At 43.5% G+C, this 18,194-nt stretch overlaps 1 protein-coding gene across 1 annotated transcript in view; it reads left to right on the forward strand.

Moving 5' to 3' along the window:
- Positions 1-18,194, forward strand: part of FRAS1 (Fraser extracellular matrix complex subunit 1) — a 1,618,415-nt gene that overhangs the window by 233,280 nt on the left and 1,366,941 nt on the right. The window contains exon 3 of the mRNA XM_069626341.1: positions 9,496-9,603. Within this exon, the coding sequence (XP_069482442.1) occupies positions 9,496-9,603 (108 nt within the window). The remainder of the gene's footprint in view (positions 1-9,495; positions 9,604-18,194) is intronic.

Genomic DNA, 18,194 nt, shown 5'->3' on the forward strand with positions numbered 1-18,194 from the left:
TTGTTAATGGGAGCTGTATGACATCAAATGGATTTTAAATATAAGGCCTATCCTGCACCATGTTGCGAAGGGAGATCGGGTTAGAGACTCCAGCTCAATTCCTTCACCGACCGAACAGTTACTTAAATCCCTTATGTTGCCTGTTAGAGAAGAAGCAAGATGGGGAGTTGCCAGATCTAAGCCCATAGTGATTGCTTATTTTGAGTGCATTGTTCTAGGCGAGCCATTGGTTTATTTAGGCCTATTTCCATTTTATTTGCATAGGAGGTGAATCTGCTGAATGAGACTTGAGCAATTAAATCTACGCGGGATCTGTACGTGAGGGAGACGGGAGAGTTTGAACTGTACATTGTATTTCTGTGGTCTGGGGTTGCCAGAAAGTTCTTGAGATTGTTTTACTGCTCAGTCCCATGTACCTAATTCTGAGAGAGAGCTGGTTGGTGCCCTTTTAGGTGGAAGTGGTTTGAATTACAGATTAGCTTTTCTGTATCCTGTGACTTTGATGGACCTCTGTGACCTATTTAAATTAGTAACCTATGTTAAACTGGATTAAGCTCAAAGTTGAATGAGGTCGCTTTGCAACCATGTATGATGCTTTTATAGTGTTCTCTAACTTTATCACATTCTAAAATGTTGCTATTTTACTGTCATAACGTATTTTAAAATGTGTGATGTATCTGCACTTTCTTTTTGCCAAGAGTTGCTGCTATGTCCATGCACTGCACTTTGTTTACTTATTGTATGGAGTAACTGATATTTCTATTGAATTTCCTCCTAACATTACCAAATGTATGCTTGTCTATAATAATAATGTTTAGCTATAGACTTTGGCACACGCACCACAGTTGTGGGCTTCTATCTTGGCGGCTTGACCAAATATGTACTCAGTGCGGCTCATGCCTGGTCTTTTCAGACTGGAGTGGGGCAGAGGAGAGCCGGAGCAGGAGAATTGGATGGTAGTGATAGGATAAGTGTAGGTGTATCTTGTGTGTTGTCTTTAAACGCACATATAATTTGTCTGAAAGGTGAAGTTTCCTTTCAGCTTTCTTCATGAAAGCAAATGTGTGCAGAATGAATTTTGTGTGCTCCACCTCTTATTTGTGGAAATGTATTGTACTGTATAAAACATTATGAGTAGATGTTATGCTAGTTGTCGTTTATACTGCACACACCATAAGCCACTGGAATGCAGTATAAGAGGATTACATTTGAGGTACAGTTATAAAATGATGCACAGGAGGTTAGCCAAGTCAAAGGAGACATTCAAATTAAGGACAACACACTAGACATGTAAACGTCCATTCTAAAGGCCCATGGGCAGAGACTGTCTGGCACCTTAAGCGGAGGCTTTGGGGTTTTCCAACACTTCCTACCTGTATTCAAGTGATGCCCAAATGGAGCAGGAGAGCACACACTCGTCCACTTACCCCTTAGGGTCTGAACGGCCTGGTTCCATAGACAGGAAAGCTGGGAGGAATTAGGGGCATTCTTAAATAAGGGTGGCCTTTTCTCTGTGGCTCCACTGGGCGCAAGTCCTGAACTGGACTGTCGAGCAGTTCTGCTAGGAGCGTTATGTGGATGGCAATGGGGTTGGGGAGGTTTGATTCCTCTTGGTCTGAAGCTGGGCCTGTCAGGGAGTTAATTTACATAATCGGGCCTTGTCTTTTCTTCTCACCTTGGGCTGCAGTTACCTCGTCTTATATGCCACGTATATAACTACCATTGTGATGACCTTGAACAGCCCTAGGGTGGCTGAGAATTAATCGGGCCCCAGTTTGAACATTGCATGATAAACTGTACATTACTCTGCAGACTAATGGCATAATAAACTGCACATCACATTGCAGGAAAACAATAGTTTTGTCAGAGATGGGTAGTATGATAACTATCTGCGGTAAAAGTTGAGACAAGGAGTCCTATGCCGAAGCAACTGATAGCAGTTGTGTGCTGAGCAGTTACATGATCAACTATACATTATTGCAGATAAATAGCATGCTAAACCGTACATTACATTGCAGGAACAGTCAGAAAGAATGGCACTAGTGGGTAAAATCACAATTGCTTTGTCTGAGAGGACTAGCACTATAACATTATCTTTAACAGTTATGAATTGGGTGTGTATTGTGTGTTTCACTATATCAGTACACTAATGATTGCTGGTATAAGAACCGAATTTGGATTGTGGGATACTGAATGTTATTATGTGGACTTTGCACTTAAAGGTAGAGCAAGCATAGTGAATTGATATGGGCTTTCCAATTCCCAGCAAAATTACATTATATTGCAGGAAAATGACAATTGCTTTTGGGGAGATGGCTAGTATTATAACTGTCTGAACTAAAGGTTGAGACAACTATCCTAAAGTAGCAGACTGCATTTGTGGGCCCTCCGATTAGAAGATTACACTTCATGCAGTATGTCTATAATATATTAATATGATGGGTGAAGTCGGGGTCATAATTGAAAGCACTGCTTTACATTAATGAGGTGACATTATACATCAAGAAACGGTGCCGCATACAAGTGGGGTGTGCATGTGACAGAGTGGACCCCAAGTCCCCTCTCTTGCTTGGCAGTCATGCTGGACAGACATTCAAGCTGTAGGGTCTGATACAGTTGTGTTTAGGGCAGGCCCTCATGGGTAGGGAGACGAGCAATAGTGTCATCTTGACCTGACCCGAGCTTAGTCATTGCTGTAAGGGTTGATGATCTCTGCAGTGCACGTATTGTTACTAACCTGATACATGGTTACATGGTTCACTGACTGGATGCCATTTTAAACAAAGGCCCAATGCAAGAGGTTGGGCTCAGTCATATAGGACATTATGCACGATAGGTCAATTCTAGTTGCCAAAATGTGTGAAATTGAAAATTCAGGGTTCATCAAAGGCATTAGTGAAATCTGGTTCCTCCACAATGGTTCCGGTGGCGACAGTGTTGTTCTACAGCAAGCGTTATGACAGAAGGCCCTCTGGCGAAGGTGCTGAACAACAGCAAAGCTGTCAGTGTGTGTGGCTAGAGTATGGTGTTGCTTTGCTCTTGGTACTGTTCTAGAACTGGGCCCATGCATTGGATGTCAGCACTCACAGTTCCAGCTAAGAGTGTTGTCCTCAAGTATGGCTGCCCTTTGCAACAGAGAGTGCACTAGCATAAAAAAATTCAATCTTGGCCAAACACCCCGCACAAAATGGCCTCTATAAATGTACAGACACGTGTCTACCCTTTCTATATTGCGGCCCAGTTGACCTGCTCTATACCCACACACATCAACTGTCACATTTGTTTTTTTCCCTTCCTTTTCATCTTTCACAGTGTTTTATTTGGGAAAGTTACATACATATCAATTTGATTGTGTAATGACCTAATTAAGCTGTTTCTTTACATGCTCGAACTTCAGCATAACATATAAGTAGATCGTTGTCTGTTTTGTAGATTCCATAAGATTGATTTGCCTAAAACTCTGTACCCTCACAATGTTTATCCATTGGAAAGAGGGTTGCTTTACCACTCAGCATATAGGTGTCTCATCTGTCTTTAGGCAGAGTCTACACTTCGTCAGTGCTTTTTATCTTTCCCCGCTTATCTGGATGAGGCATAATTCTTGTTTCAGTGTTAACGTTTCTTACTGGCTGCTGTTGTGATAGTACACATTACTCTACGCATGAGTGGAAGTTAATGTTAATGTTAATGTTAAAGGTCATTTGTACCGCGCACTATCCCCACCGAAGTGGTCCCCTGGCGCTCTGGCGGCTCTGAAAAGGGGAGGAGAGGGGGTGGGTTAGTAGGAATAAGCTGGAAAAGTGCAAGAGAGCAGTGATGTGCTGTTGGCAGCCTCAGCCCGGTGGTTCCGTCGGCCGGGCTTGGGGTGTTTTATGGTCTGTAGTCGTCCTGTGCTGTTGTGCAAGGCTATGTGTGGTTTGTTTTGTTGTTGCATTGTTGTGAAGTTTGTGCGGATTGCTGCGTTTAAGGCTTGTGGTTGTGTTTGGTTATAGTTTGAGAGGTGTCTGCAGAGGGATGGAGTTGTTAGTTGGTTGGTTAGTTGGCATTGCTGTCCTTGCAATTGTGGGATTCCATCTAGGTCCGGTACATGCTAACAGTCACATTTCTATCTAGATGCGACGCAAGCTAGGGTTCATAATTCTAAGTGTGGTGCATGCTAAGAGTCACATATGCTAATGGTCCCATTCCTGAAATTCCATCCGAGTGTGGCATATGCTAACCATCATATTTCTATCTAGATGCGACGCGGGCTAAGCTTAGGAATTCCATCTGAGTGTGGCATATGTTAACCATCATATTTCTATCTAGATGCGACGCGGACTAAGCTTGGGAATTCCATCTGAGTGTGGCACATGCTGACCATCATATTTCTATCTGGATGCGACGCGGACTAAGCTTGGGAATTCCATCTGAGTGTGGCACATGCTGACCATCATATTTCTATCTGGATGCGACGCGGACTAAGCTTGGGAATTCCATCTGAGTGTGGCACATGCTGACCATCATATTTCTGAAATTCCATCTAAGTGTGATATCTGCTAACATTCATATTTCTGTCTAGATTTGGCGCAGACTAAACTTGAGAAATTCCATTAAGTGTGGCACATGCTAACAATCACGTTTCTGTAGTTACCTCTAAGTGTGGTATATGCTAGCAGTCACATTTCTGCAATTCCATCTAAGCGTGGCACATGCTAACAGTCATATTTCTGTCTAGATTTGGCGCAGACTAAACTTGAGAAATTCCATTAAGTGTGGCACATGCTAACAATCACGTTTCTGTAGTTACCTCTAAGTGTGGTATATGCTAGCAGTCACATTTCTGCAATTCCATCTAAGCGTGGCACATGCTAACAGTCATATTTCTGTCTAGATTTGGCGCAGACTAAACTTGAGAAATTCCATTAAGTGTGGCACATGCTAACAATCACGTTTCTGTAGTTACCTCTAAGTGTGGTATATGCTAGCAGTCACATTTCTGCAATTCCATCTAAGCGTGGCACATGCTAACAGTCATATTTCTGTCTAGATTTGGCGCAGACTAAACTTGAGAAATTCCATTAAGTGTGGCACATGCTAACAATCACGTTTCTGTAGTTACCTCTAAGTGTGGTATATGCTAGCAGTCACATTTCTGCAATTCCATCTAAGCGTGGCACATGCTAACAGTCATATTTCTGTCTAGATTAGGCGCAGACTAAACTTGAGAAATTCCATTAAGTGTGGCACATGCTAACAATCACGTTTCTGTAGTTACCTCTAAGTGTGGTATATACTAGCAGTCACATTTCTGCAATTCCATCTAAGCGTGGCACATGCTAACAGTCATATTTCTGTCTAGATTTGGCGCAGACTAAACTTGAGAAATTTCATTTAGGTGTGGCACATGCAAACCGTAATATTTCCATCTAGATGCGACGCGGGCTAAGCTTGAGAATTCCATGCAAGTGTGGCACATGCTAACAATCACATTTCTGTCTAGATTTGGCGCTTCTATCTAAGAGTGGACATGCTAACATTCACAGTTCTAAAAGAGTGGACATGCAAGTATTATTGCACTTTATGTTATTGATAGGTAAGATAGAGTGGCAGGGGTTTTCTGGAGTAGAGTGATTGCTCTATTCCCCACCCATGCCACACTCACGGTTTTTGTTGGTGTCTGTTGGTTGCTGGCTTCCTTGGCTTCTCCTGCTGACACCTGCGGACACTTCCATGGAAGTAATTGGTTTATTCACCTTCAACTGCTGCAACCTATTTCCATAGGACAGTTTCTTCACTGCCCAACTGTTCATTATTGTCTCTCTTAGTCAGCAGAAGCAATTCTGGTGTTAGTGTCCTGTTTGGCCAACACCGCCAGGAGGAGCACCACTGTGCTGTCGCTTGCTGCACCGCCTGCACGTTCACTGACTTGGCGCTGTCTCGCGGCCGAGCTCAGTGTGAAATCTTGCGAGAATACGGCGAGACGGTATCTCGCGAGACCCTGTCCCCCCAGCTGCTACTTTCCTCATGCATCTGGTCTTCGATTGCCGAGTGTTAACAACGCTGGGGAACAGTAGAATTTGGAATCGTTTCTTACTTCATTCATAAACCACTTAGAAACTTGAAGGCAACAAATAAATGTGAGATTGTTTCAGTCTCCTCATTTCAATGCTGATGCTTAATCTCACAGATGGCACCTTCTTTTCAGTTTTACCTTTTATTCCCAGTAGTGCTGTTGGTTCAACATAAAACAGGCCCTGCTGGTCTTTCTCGGTCCCGTTCAATATCCGCTTATTTGTGAGAGGAGTGGGTATTGTAATTCTCAAATAATCCCAGTTAGATTTCTTGGGGAATCCAGGACGAGTTTTCTTTCCACTGGTCCTGACATATTATTACTGTATTATTGCATGTGCGTTATTGTTAGAGCACTTTTGTCTGGAAAAACAATTTGCTGCAAAGCAGCTGTCAGACAAGGGGCCTCTCACTAGCCATTTCCATGGACTCCTCTGGTAAATATAATGGCAGGAGGGAGCGTCGCCCCCCTACCGTGCCCAGCGTCAGTAGTCCCGAAAGAGCAGAAAAGCGTGCTGGCGGGGCACTTGCCACACTCAGTACCATCCTTCCAGTCTCTGGGGCATGCGAGGACCAGCAGTGCAAACCTTTCTGAAAATTGGACATCCTGATACATTTAGAGATGGGTTATGAGTTTTTCTTCTACATACATGGATTTCTTTCTTCATAGAGCCAATGCAAAGACACAATTAAGACAAACTGCAAAGTGGCCAGCAAGCAGAAGCCGTGGCTGTGCAAGTTTCCTCTGAGGAGCAAACCCACTCTAGGCATTACATAAGCATGAATTTGCAGTGACACATTTCCATATGCATGGCTCCTCTTGGCATGCTGGTTATGTTGTGACATTCCTAGATGAAAAGGAGCAAGTGGAATATGTGGTGTGATGTATAGCAGAACTAAGTGTATAGTCCAGAAATGTGGCTGATGTAAAGAGGGGTGCCATCAAACAAAATTCACACCATAACAAAAATCACACAGTGTTGTATGGCATAACCAAACAGCTTGCAGAACATAATGTTTGAAGCTATACTTTACGCCTGTCTATTCCAGTGGTGTGATGATTTTGGCCTGGTTGATTATTTGGCCTGCAATCCGTGAATTACCGGAGCAGAATTGGTGAGCAAATCCTGGATTTCATTTAATTTTTCAAAGCGTTATTCGGTTTAAAACCTTTGGCTCAAATTCATTATAACAGTCTCAATAAAAAGAACAGATAAAATTGAGTTTATACACTAAAAACAAATACATTCATTCTGATAAAAGACAAAATCATAACATAAAAAATACAGCTATATACAGATTATATCATTACTATCTACTATCACACCTTCTGAGCAGAGCACCCTTGCAGCCTCTTTACGTATACATTAATAATTACAGGAGTAAGTTGTTTCCCATAAACATCTGCCTTAATAAGCAGGTACAATGCACATTCCTTGCAGATGCAAAAACAACTTTTCGGTCAAGTGAACATATCAGAAACTGCACAGCTTCATGAGCAATTTGTACCATGTGGTCGTCCAATAGCGGTTTCGGATACATACGCCTTACTTCCAAAGTAGTAGTGCAGATTAACATATAATTAGTAAATGTTTCATTAGCAGACCCACACAATGGATATAGACCAGACCTCGAGGATGACCAGGAACCAATATACCATGCATTATATAGTATCCCTAACCTCAGTCGGACATGGATGAATTTCATCCAACAGGCCCTTTGAATTTCCCATTATAGTGCTAGACAAGAATTCTGGGCCATTCCTAAGTAAGGCCCTTTTAGTTTCCAACTTTTCCATGGATTTTCTCTTGGCGTTAACTGTAAGATCTGCTTTTGAGGTCTTCTTACAATCCGAAGAATTATCCCAGAGGGATCCAGCATTCAGCATGTATAACAAATGCTTTACATGGGCCAGCCAACCACAACGTTTGGCCCCCTCCAGAAGTAAAACATTTCTCAAACGATCTCGATGTAGTGGCAACCCTGGGTAGGTTCAGAGTCTAACCCAGCATAGAAGGTATCCAGTAACTATAACGAATATAAAACTGAGAATGAATTTACAGTGAAAATATATCGATTTTGTTTAAAAGATATATGTGGGTAAGGGGTTAAATCGGGAGGGGAGGAGGTTGGGGTGGGTTTAAAAGCATGGGAAGGGGGTAGCCCCAAATAAAAAAGAAATACAAAATGCGATATTTTTTCATTGTTAGTTTCATTCTCTGATTTCATTCATTAAAATCACATAGAACCATATAGCACAGGTTTAAGTGCAATCTGGTCGACTATGGGAAATACACTAAGGTCCATTAAAACCAGCAAAGTTGGGGCACTTTTAGGCAGCAAAAGTAATGTTTTCATTAACTTGTTCTCAATAGAAGATAATGATGCTGTATTAACATAGCCCCAAGGCTCCCACCAGTAAAGGGCTGCTGGCGAGGCTTGTTTTTCATACAAATCGTCTAAATCCATAGCCGGAGAAATTGTCACAGGAGAAGAGTACATTCCCCCACTATATTTCCCAGGCTAATCTCAGCCATAACAAGTTTCAGAGCATCCCCCTGATTTGTGAAACCTGGTCCCCAAGTAGTCAAAATATTTGACTTGTTCCAGCTTTGTATCGTCTACTACTATTCTCAGGGGGCTAGTCTTCACGAAGGATGGTTTAAAAGCCATAACTTTAGTTTTGTTAACATTCAACTCCAGTCCAAGCTCACTGCTCTTGATCTTATAAATGGCCAGTGAAGTCCTCAATGCCAGGACCAAAGCTCTGACAGCGCTCACTGGTTGAAGGCTGTTCCTCAGAGTAAGGGTTATTAAGACAATTAAGTACTTTCTAGGCTATGAAAATTAGGCTGTTTTTTAAAAAAATGTTATTGGTTTTGTTTGTTGGAGAATATCAACGTTTATGGGACAACTGAATCGTGGATCACGTGTACAATGTGTTTATTTCAGGATTCTGTTTGAGAGCACTGAATAAAATATTGCATTGATGAACTCTTAGATATGTGATCGACAGGTTCGTCAGAGTAGGTATTCATCAAAAACCTTGAATCCACAACACACAACCTCGTTTTAGAGTTGTGTAGTAGTTTATAATTGCCAAAACTACTGTATGAATATTTGGTAGCACTCGTATCATAGTGGAGTCATGTTTTCGAAGGCTGCGTTTTGAAGCGACCAAAGGCGAGTGGGCCTTGTAATAAATCACCAGTGAGTGGATCGGTTTCCATTTCATGCGTTGGAGCCTCTCCCGCAAGGCTAATGTTTAATCGTCCAGGTCATCTGCTGATGCCTATTACATTGCCTACGCCATCCGAACAGAGACGTGTGTACAGCTGCACACGGGCAGTTTTTATTATCCGGGCATTTCATGTATTCTGTGCACTCTTTCTTTCCTTGTCCTCTGTAAAATCCATCATTTCTCTCCCGTCTTCTCTTTTGCAGAATAACACTGTCTGGAAGCCGGACTCGTGCCGGCAGTGCAGCTGCCACAGCGACATTGTTGTGTGCGAGGCCACCGATTGTGAAGACCCCCAGTGCGACTTTCAGAAGGTACTGTTGTGTTTGTGTGCAGTGTTTGGACCGTTCCGAACACACATCTATGTAAGGGGTCTGCAGAAGGGACTTCAGAACAACTCGTGTCTTTTTAAAATGCAGTTAATGTTGGTTGCTGCTGCAAAGGCTATATCAGAAATGCTTTCTTGTGCCGCTTTGTGCAGCGGCAGGTATAACTGTTCTGTTGTACTGTATTATTTTTGTAATTGTTGTGCATTGGTTATACTTATACAAACCATTAGCAATTACAAAAAGAAACATATTAAAAGAGAGCCAAAAAGTATAGATAAAAACCAAGTACCATGTAGATTTCGACCTGACCTAAATAACAATGATTCAATTAATGGCAAATTAGCACTAGTATGAATTGCGATGTTAAGATCATACGATACGAATTAAAATCAATACAAATAGAGTGCGTATGCCCTTGATTAAAACTCTCATCAGGTTAATCAATCAGAGTAAAACGGTCAAGTTAAAAGCAATTCTCCAGACATGATAAGCAGCAGCTGATATTACAATTGATTCCGCCCCGAAGATGCTGCTCCGGAACTGCTCGGTTTCAATAAAATGAATGTTCACTACATGATTGGAGTAGCTCTTCAAGTAATATGGCATTAGTTTGGAACATCGCTGTTTCAGCGGTCGAGTTACAAAGAGGGCAAGTCCGCTTCTCACGAGGTAGATTGCACCATCTGCCTGCATGCTCTCTGGACGGTAGTATATTGAAACCTAAATATGTAAGAAATTGGCAAACTTGTGGGGAGCATAGTTTGGTCAAGTATGATCCAGGAGAGTTTTGTTTGAAGCGCTGTGTGCTATATGCCACATATAGTTTCTTTTTCTCTAAAAGGTCAAGGTTTAATATCATGTCAAAAACTCTGGTTTCATTCTGTAAGATTTTTTAAAAATTGGGGAGTTGTATCATTTTGTCAAATACAATTTCATTATTGCTAAAATGGCTGACTGCCGTGGAGCGTAAGTCACACGCAAAAGTATTAGAGCACTCCTGCGAATAGTGGGTTGCCAGAAGGCCTATTAATATATCAGATCCCAGGGTGGTAGTGATAATATTGTGAAAAAGGCTGCAGCATTGATGAAGCCATAGTGAACGGCCAGAAGGGACCCCCAATGCACTCCAAAGGGCCTCAACTGCACAGAGGCAGGAACGCACAGTGTCGAGCACAAAAGCTTGCCTTCAAATTTTCCCACTCAGACCAATTTGGATTCTGGTAGTACTTCAAGACCGTAAAGAATCCCCGGTAATATGCTGCTTTGAAGATTCGGGGTCAAGTCCTCGACGTTAGAGCCCCCTTTTTTATTGATGAATTCTTTGAGGTACAGCCATTTCTTTAGACTTTTTGGCCGAATAAAATCACCATAAAAATCGATGAGCGGGTATGCACCAATTGGGTTGCCTAGATATATATATATATCAATCCACTCTTTCCAAAAAGGCTCCATTTAACTGGCAATGATACTTGTTCTCTTTCGATTTTGCCACCAACAACCAGCATTTTCATTTTTGCCACATTAACCATGAGGTGGTTCTTGGTGGCATAAGAGGACATCTAGTGTTATTCTCTCACTGAGGTTTCTTAAAGTAAAAAGTAAAGTGAGTTAGCCCAAGGAAACCAAGTAAATTGGCCTTGTGTGGTGTAAGGAACTCATGGTGGCAACAGTAAAGACGGACACAAGTGATCACAGTTCAAGGGTATTTATTAAAATGTATGCAGGGGTGAGAAAAACTCCTATACATAACCTAAAGCTAAGATGGGAGCAAGCTACAACCATCAAATAATAAAGGCAGTCCTAGTAGCGTCATATGAAATAAAAAGGGCATATACTAAAAAAAAAACGATTGCCAATCCTTACCACTAAGTTACAAAAAGCGTGTGGGATAATGTTCACCAGAAAAGAAAGAAGTGTTCACAAAAGGATAAGTCAGAATGGTATGGCGGGGTCTCCCTTCCCCACGTTTTTAGCACGGGACAAGGCGGGACTCCTGAGCACAGCACACTCCTGGGCCTTTCCAATACGAAGTTCACAAGTCTATTTCACAATACCAGAACCATCAAGGGTTAAGTCTCTTTCCTCAAATTCACTTGCCTTAGAAGGCCAGCTGGATCAAAACAAGGTGATCCTGCACCTTTGGGCGATTGCTCTTCGCCCCTAGGACCTCCCTCTGCCGGGCTTGGATCCTCTTTCCTCAGTCGGCTTCCCTCTTTCTGGTTCACTACAGCCTTTCAAATATTTAAAATATTTAAAATATATTTTTAAAAATAAAATGTATTTTTAAACAAACAACACTATGGACAACCCTCAACCGGGTTGACTCTCGTCGACACACTGTTCCCGGGTGTATTACTTTTCACCCCAACTCGTAGGTATCCCTCAGTCAAGTTCACTTTTGACATATATATAATTCACCCTACTTTATCTTAATGCAGGATTCACTCTCAGTAACTCTCCCTTTGGCATCCCTGGCTGAGGGAATGGTAGTGTTCTGTCGCGGCAGACTGGGAGTTCGGAAAATAATACACAGGGAGACGTGGAGAGCAATGTCTGGGAATGTGTAGGTAGAAAACAGGAAAATAGGGATTCTGGGAGATGTGGTCTGCAAATGCAAACAGAGTTTGGACTTCTGCGAGATGTCTCAGATGGGGAAGGGTCCTTGGGCACAGGTAAAGGAGATCCTTTGGGTGGAAGGGAGGTGAATGTAGAAAACCCCAAAAAGACCTCAGAGTCTTTGTTTACCTCTCCTTCTACTTGGGAGAATACCCTCCGGTTTCTCACAGTTGTCAATCTATGACTCTACACCAGTGCTCGAAAAAACATGCATCTATTCTTGTCTGAGTGGTAGCCATGTACACTTAACTAGTTTGTTTCCAGACAGTCCCTCGAAAAAGCTGCTTTCAAAACACTCGAGTTTCCCCACAGAACCTTATACCGGTATGCAATCGCTGAACAGGTCTCCTGCCTAATCTGCAGCTTTACTGTTTACCTCCTAACAAATGATCCTCCCCGCTCACTGTACAGCTCATTATCCTGTGACCCCACAACGACCCAGGGCGCAGCACATCTGCCATGTCCTTACAGCCACTGCACAGGCTACCGAGCGTTGTTTAGCTTCACTGTTGGGAGAGCATCCCCGCTTGAGCAATGCGCTTATGTGCAGTGAAGAGGCCAACTGAATTATACAGCTTGAGGTCTTCCTGTATAGGTAGGTTGAAAAGTCTTCTGATTTTCATATTTATATCCAAACTAGAGCAAACAAACTTTCAAAGATCTATAGCAAGACTTCTTGAACATGTCTTAACAGGATGGGGGAACAGGGTGCTTGGAAGCGGAACCTGTGTTGAAGTCCCCTGCCTGTCCCTTGGGGGTGATCCTTTGGGTGGCCAAAGGGGGCAGGTGCTGTGATATGAAGCAACATGTATTGCACTCCCTTTAAGGAACTGAAGAATGGCTGAAAAGATAATGCAGCTTGCAGCACAACTTAAACACAAATCCTGTTCCTTTGCAACGCTCATGTAGTATTGGAAATTAGTGGGAGTGAGAAACCACCATTGTGGACATTTGTCACAGATCGTTCAGGAAATCACCACACATGCATACATTTTCCATCCCATGCAACACGAACAGAGGAAACTGAGTGGGTCCATAGAGCACGTTATCTCTGCAGCAATGCTTTCTGTGCATATGTATGGAAAACAAAAACAAGATGGTGGATCAAGCCTTTTTGGCTTGTACAGTAGAGCCCTGGGTAAATGAGGCAGGGCCTATATTGAAAACATGCAATCAGTCAGAATATGAATATCCCAAATAAACTCAACTACAGCTGTTAAACCAGGAGAGGTCAGAGAGGTGGGTTCAGGGCCTCATGTAAGGCAGGGACTCTGGGAGAAGGGTGGGAGGTTTTAGAGGAGGCTGGAGGAAGGAGCAGCCAAAGCAGGAACAGAGGTTAATAGTGTGAGAGGAGGAAGTTGAGGGTTAGAAGAGAGGAGAACAGGAATAAGAGCAGTAGAGAGAAGGGTGGGAGTAGAAGGGGACTAACATCAGAGTAGATGGGTGCTAAGAGGGTAGGAGAGGGTGAATAACAGCAGAGAAGGAGGCAGGACATGGGAAGAGCGTAGAGGAGACATAACCCCAAATGAAAACAGCAGGGTGCAAGTGGCATAGAGGACCAGAGTAATGGCATAAGGCAGGAGGAGGGAGAAAGTGGAGGAATGGAGTAGAGGAGTAATACCACTAGAGGGAGTGACTGGAAGAAGGGGCATATCTTGCCCAGCGAGAAATAGGATGGTGGTGTGGAATAGAGCCAACCCTGAACATGACCATGGTGGGCCAGGAACAGTGGATGAATAAGTATCTGATGAAGTGTTGGCGAGGTGCAGGTGGAGAGCCGAGGAGAGGAAAGGGTTAGGAAGAGGTCCCAAAGGTAGGAACAAATGAGTAGATGTTGAGGATGAAGTAGCGAGTGGGATATTGGACAGAAAAACTGGGATCCTGAGGCAGGGAGATGGCAAGGAGCCTTGTAGAAACCCAGAGAAAACTGTAACATGGTCTCCTGTTTGTTTAATATGCTTGTTCTTTGCTGAAAGGAAGGTCTGGATTGAAAACCTAGTGTTGCCATCACTGACAACTACCATTCCAGACCGAACACCACAGAAGGCAGTCTCCCCGTCAAACGGAAGCTATAATGAACCTAGTCAAGAAATAATTGTTAACTCAGAAACTTAGTGACGGGTTGAGGACCAAGGACAAGTCAAAAGTCCCCTTCAACCCTAGCCCCGAGACTGGACCAGGGAATTGTGAGAGACATTTTTGTGTTGAGTTATTTCAGTTTTTCTTTCTTTCAACTAACCAGGTGAGAATTCTAGGACTTATTTATTTATTATTACTTGTGTATATCTAGATAAATAGATTTTACAAGGTTCTTGCTTTTGTTTAGGGAAAGTCTACAGAGGCCAATCCACCTTCGCTTGACTGTTTACTGCATTCAGCCGGAGCAGCTTGCAGTATCTTTGCTGTAGCAACGTTCCAGGATATTCTGGCTCTGCCAATTAGGCGCAGCCACCACTGCTCTTCCTCGGGATCCATAAAAGGTGCCAGTACTTGCCGCAGGTACGTTGATCGTATGTTAGCCATTGACTGGCAGCCGGTTAACAGGTGTCGCACGTTTTCCGTTTGGTCTGGAGTTTTACACAGTCTGCACATTTTAGATTCTGATTGGCCTCTGATTTGAAGTATCTCATTGGTGTGTAGTAAGTTCAAATGCGCTCTTCAAAAAAGTTGACAGAGAGGTTTGCTCGGGAATCTTCTGAGAAATTGGGTGGTTTCATTCCATTTTAATGTGTAGGGAGGCAGCTCTGCGAGGAATTGGTTTTCGGATGCTTTTTCCAGAGTTGTAATCCAGTCTGAGTCGGCCAGTTTCCTTTTGATTTTGTTTGGTTTAGAGATTAGGGGCCTCATTACGACTCAGGCGGTAAGGGTTTTATGGCGGCGTAAACAGCGCCGACCCTTACCGCCTGAGTACGAGGTCCCTTAGCGCCATGGCGGATTTAACACCTGCTTTTAGCAGGTGTTAAAATCCATGGCGCTAAGGGACCATGGAGTTAATTACGCCACCGTAATTTACGGTGGCGTAATTAACGCCTTCCCCACTCCGATTATGCCCTATGGGGCAAAAATGGGAATGGGGAAGGGTAAATGGGGATTGGGGACTTACCGCCCCGCCGACCTCGGAATGGGGCGGTAAGTCCTCCTACCACCATGGCGTAAACGTAGTTTACGCCATGGTGGTAAAGTCACGGCCCAGGCGGTAACTTACCGCCTGGGTCGTAATGAGGCCGTAGGTCTTCTTCTGTGCATGCTATTTGGTCAAGTTGTGTTTTTCTTTACTGCCCATTTTGCAAGCATTTTGCAGTTTCCTGTTGCAATTTCCGCTTGGATAAGATGGTATAGCGGCAGGCGTTGAGGTAGGATCGTTTTTCTGTACAAGGCGATGCTATTGAATTCTACTGTTGCTTTTAGCGAGACCAAACCTAGTTCTCTCCTTATGGCAGCCATTGCCGTGGATTTTGGTAGGTTTAGTACTGTCTTCCAGAAATGGCCCTCTAGCTTTTGCCAAAAGCTGTCTGGGATCGTCTGCATTGCTTCGGACCTGAATGTGAGTGCCGGGACAACTTTCGCCTTTTGGAATTTGATCGTTGGTATCATCGAGAATCTTCCGTATTTTTTTCCCAAATTTTAGCTTGTGTTGCTAACGCTCTCACTTTTGCACATAGATGGATTTGCATACTAGTTTCCTGCTTTGAGTTGTCCACAATCACCCCCAGATATCTGAATTTCAATACTGACTCGATCTGGATCTTTTCCATCGCCCATTTGAAGGTGTTTGATTTTTTTGTGGCTTTTCCCAAAATTAGGATTTTCGTTTTGTTCTCGTTTACTTCCAGGTTTGATTGCTTGATATACTCGGACAAATTGTCTAGTTGTCTCTGAAGGCCTATCTGCGTTTGGTCCTTTAGCACAATGTCGTTGGCGTATGCTAGGCGTGGCATTGGGACGTTCCCCATTTTTGGGGGGAAGGCTCTCGTTGTGGAATAGGTCTCTTTGAAATCGCCCATGAAGGCCACTAAGAGTGCAGGGACCAGAGGGGAACCTTGTTTGACACCTCTGTGCGTCGGAATCTCCCCGGACAGGGAGCCTTTTCTGTTCAGTTTCACTCGCATTGAGGTGCCCGTATGTAGTGCCTTAATGGGAGCTAGAATTGTTTGTGGGCAGTGCCAGAGGTTCAGTTTAGCCCATACAAGTTCCCTGTTGATGCAGTCAAAGGCTTGAGTTAAGTCTATAAAGGCCACAAACAAACTAATTGAGGCCTCTGAGGTTTTGCTCTTGGCTATGTTTAGGAGCATGATGTTGATTGTGATGGATGAGTTCTTTTTGAAAGCTGCTTGAAAAGGGTCATTGCAAGGCGCCTCCGATGCCCAGTTCTGAAATCTCTTTAGAAGGAGCATAGTGAAGATTTTACCAATTGTGTCAATGAGGATGATTGGTTGATAGTTGCCCGGGTCGGATTTGTCTCCCTTTTTGTAAATTGGGACCACGTTGGAGGTTGTCCAGGATCTCGGAATAGTTCGAGTTTCTGCACACTTGCTGAAAACCAGGCTGATGAAAGGGGATCATAAGTTTTGAAAGTTTTTAAGGTCTATGTTGGTGACTCCGTCAGGGCCAGGAGCTTGCGAAGCTTTAAGTTTGCTAATTGTTGCACTGATGTCGTCTTGGTCCGACACGTCAACCCAGGGGTCATCCCCCTGACTTTGTTCAGGGCCTCCCCGAGTCTTTGGCTGCTGAAAAAGGGCTTTGAAGTTAAGTTTCCATTTTTCTTCGCTGACACAATTAGATGGTTTGTTGGTATTCTGTTCAGTTCTTAATTTCAGGAGCGACCAGAATTCTCTTGTGTTTTTGCCTGCTCCTTTTTTTTAGTATCTCTTCCGAGTCCTTTTTGATAAAGAGTTACACGATGATGTTTCAGCCAGGCCTTATATCTTTGTTTCCACTGCCACTTGGGCCAATAGGCCGGGTGAGCATGATTTTTGGCTTTGCGCTTCAGTTGTCTGAGGCTTGCGTGTCTTGCAACGAGTAGCTTGTCGTACTGGTGAGGGCCCCGTTTCCCCGATCCAGTCCCACTGCATCCTGTTATTTTGTAGGGGCTCAACAGTGGTTGAAAGGCCGTGACTGCTGCATCATGTTCAGATACGTATATTTTGGTTTTGTAGTTCCTCGTCAGTTCTTCTGCTCTTGCCGCTGACAGTTTTAAGCGATAGCCCTGTACGTTTTGACTCAATTTCTGTGTTCATCTTAGGGTTTTTTTCTACCATCGAGCTCCATGATGCTCTTAAGAGATTGTGGTCGCTGGGTTCAGTACGAATGACTTCAAATTCTGTTATTAACTCTAGCATTGCGTCCGAGGCGAAGATGTACTCTATAGTACCTTTTAAGGAGCCTCTCTCCCAAGTGTCCCCACTTCCTGGGAGTGGGAAAGACGGGTCCAGGTTATGGAATCCTCTTGATGACATCAGGTCGTTCCAGAGCTCCCCTCTTGTTTCTGCTGCAGTTTTCGGTCTGTAGGCCTGTCTTTGGGTGGGATTTTTCTGCTTCACATTTAGGTCTCCGCAAATGATAACGTGGGAAATCTGTTTTTCTGCACATATGTTGTCGATTTCTGTTTCTTACCTTTGCAGACATGTTTTGTCTGGGATGGCTTGCGGGTTCCAATATATGTTTATAATTGCAATCTCAGTAGTTGCGTTTTCTTTCTGAGTGCTTGTCATATTTTGTCCAGGACGTTCTGATGGCTAGGTAGTGGCTTGAGAGTGAGAGTGTCTCTATTATGTTGATTCCGTGGCCACGCTTATTGCCAGAAGAAGTCCTGATGATGGGTGACCCAGCCTGTTCTTTGTTGCTGGTGCGAATGCTATCTCAAAAACCTCGAGGGCTGGTTTTTCTGTTAACCATACTTCTTGTAATGCTAATATGTCAAACTGGCCCAAGTTGGGTCCGCCTTTGGTCATGAGGTGCTT

This window comes from Ambystoma mexicanum, chromosome 6p, assembly GCF_040938575.1.
Source record: "Ambystoma mexicanum isolate Mex_15411 chromosome 6p, UKY_AmexF1_1, whole genome shotgun sequence".
Taxonomy (NCBI): domain Eukaryota; kingdom Metazoa; phylum Chordata; class Amphibia; order Caudata; family Ambystomatidae; genus Ambystoma; species Ambystoma mexicanum.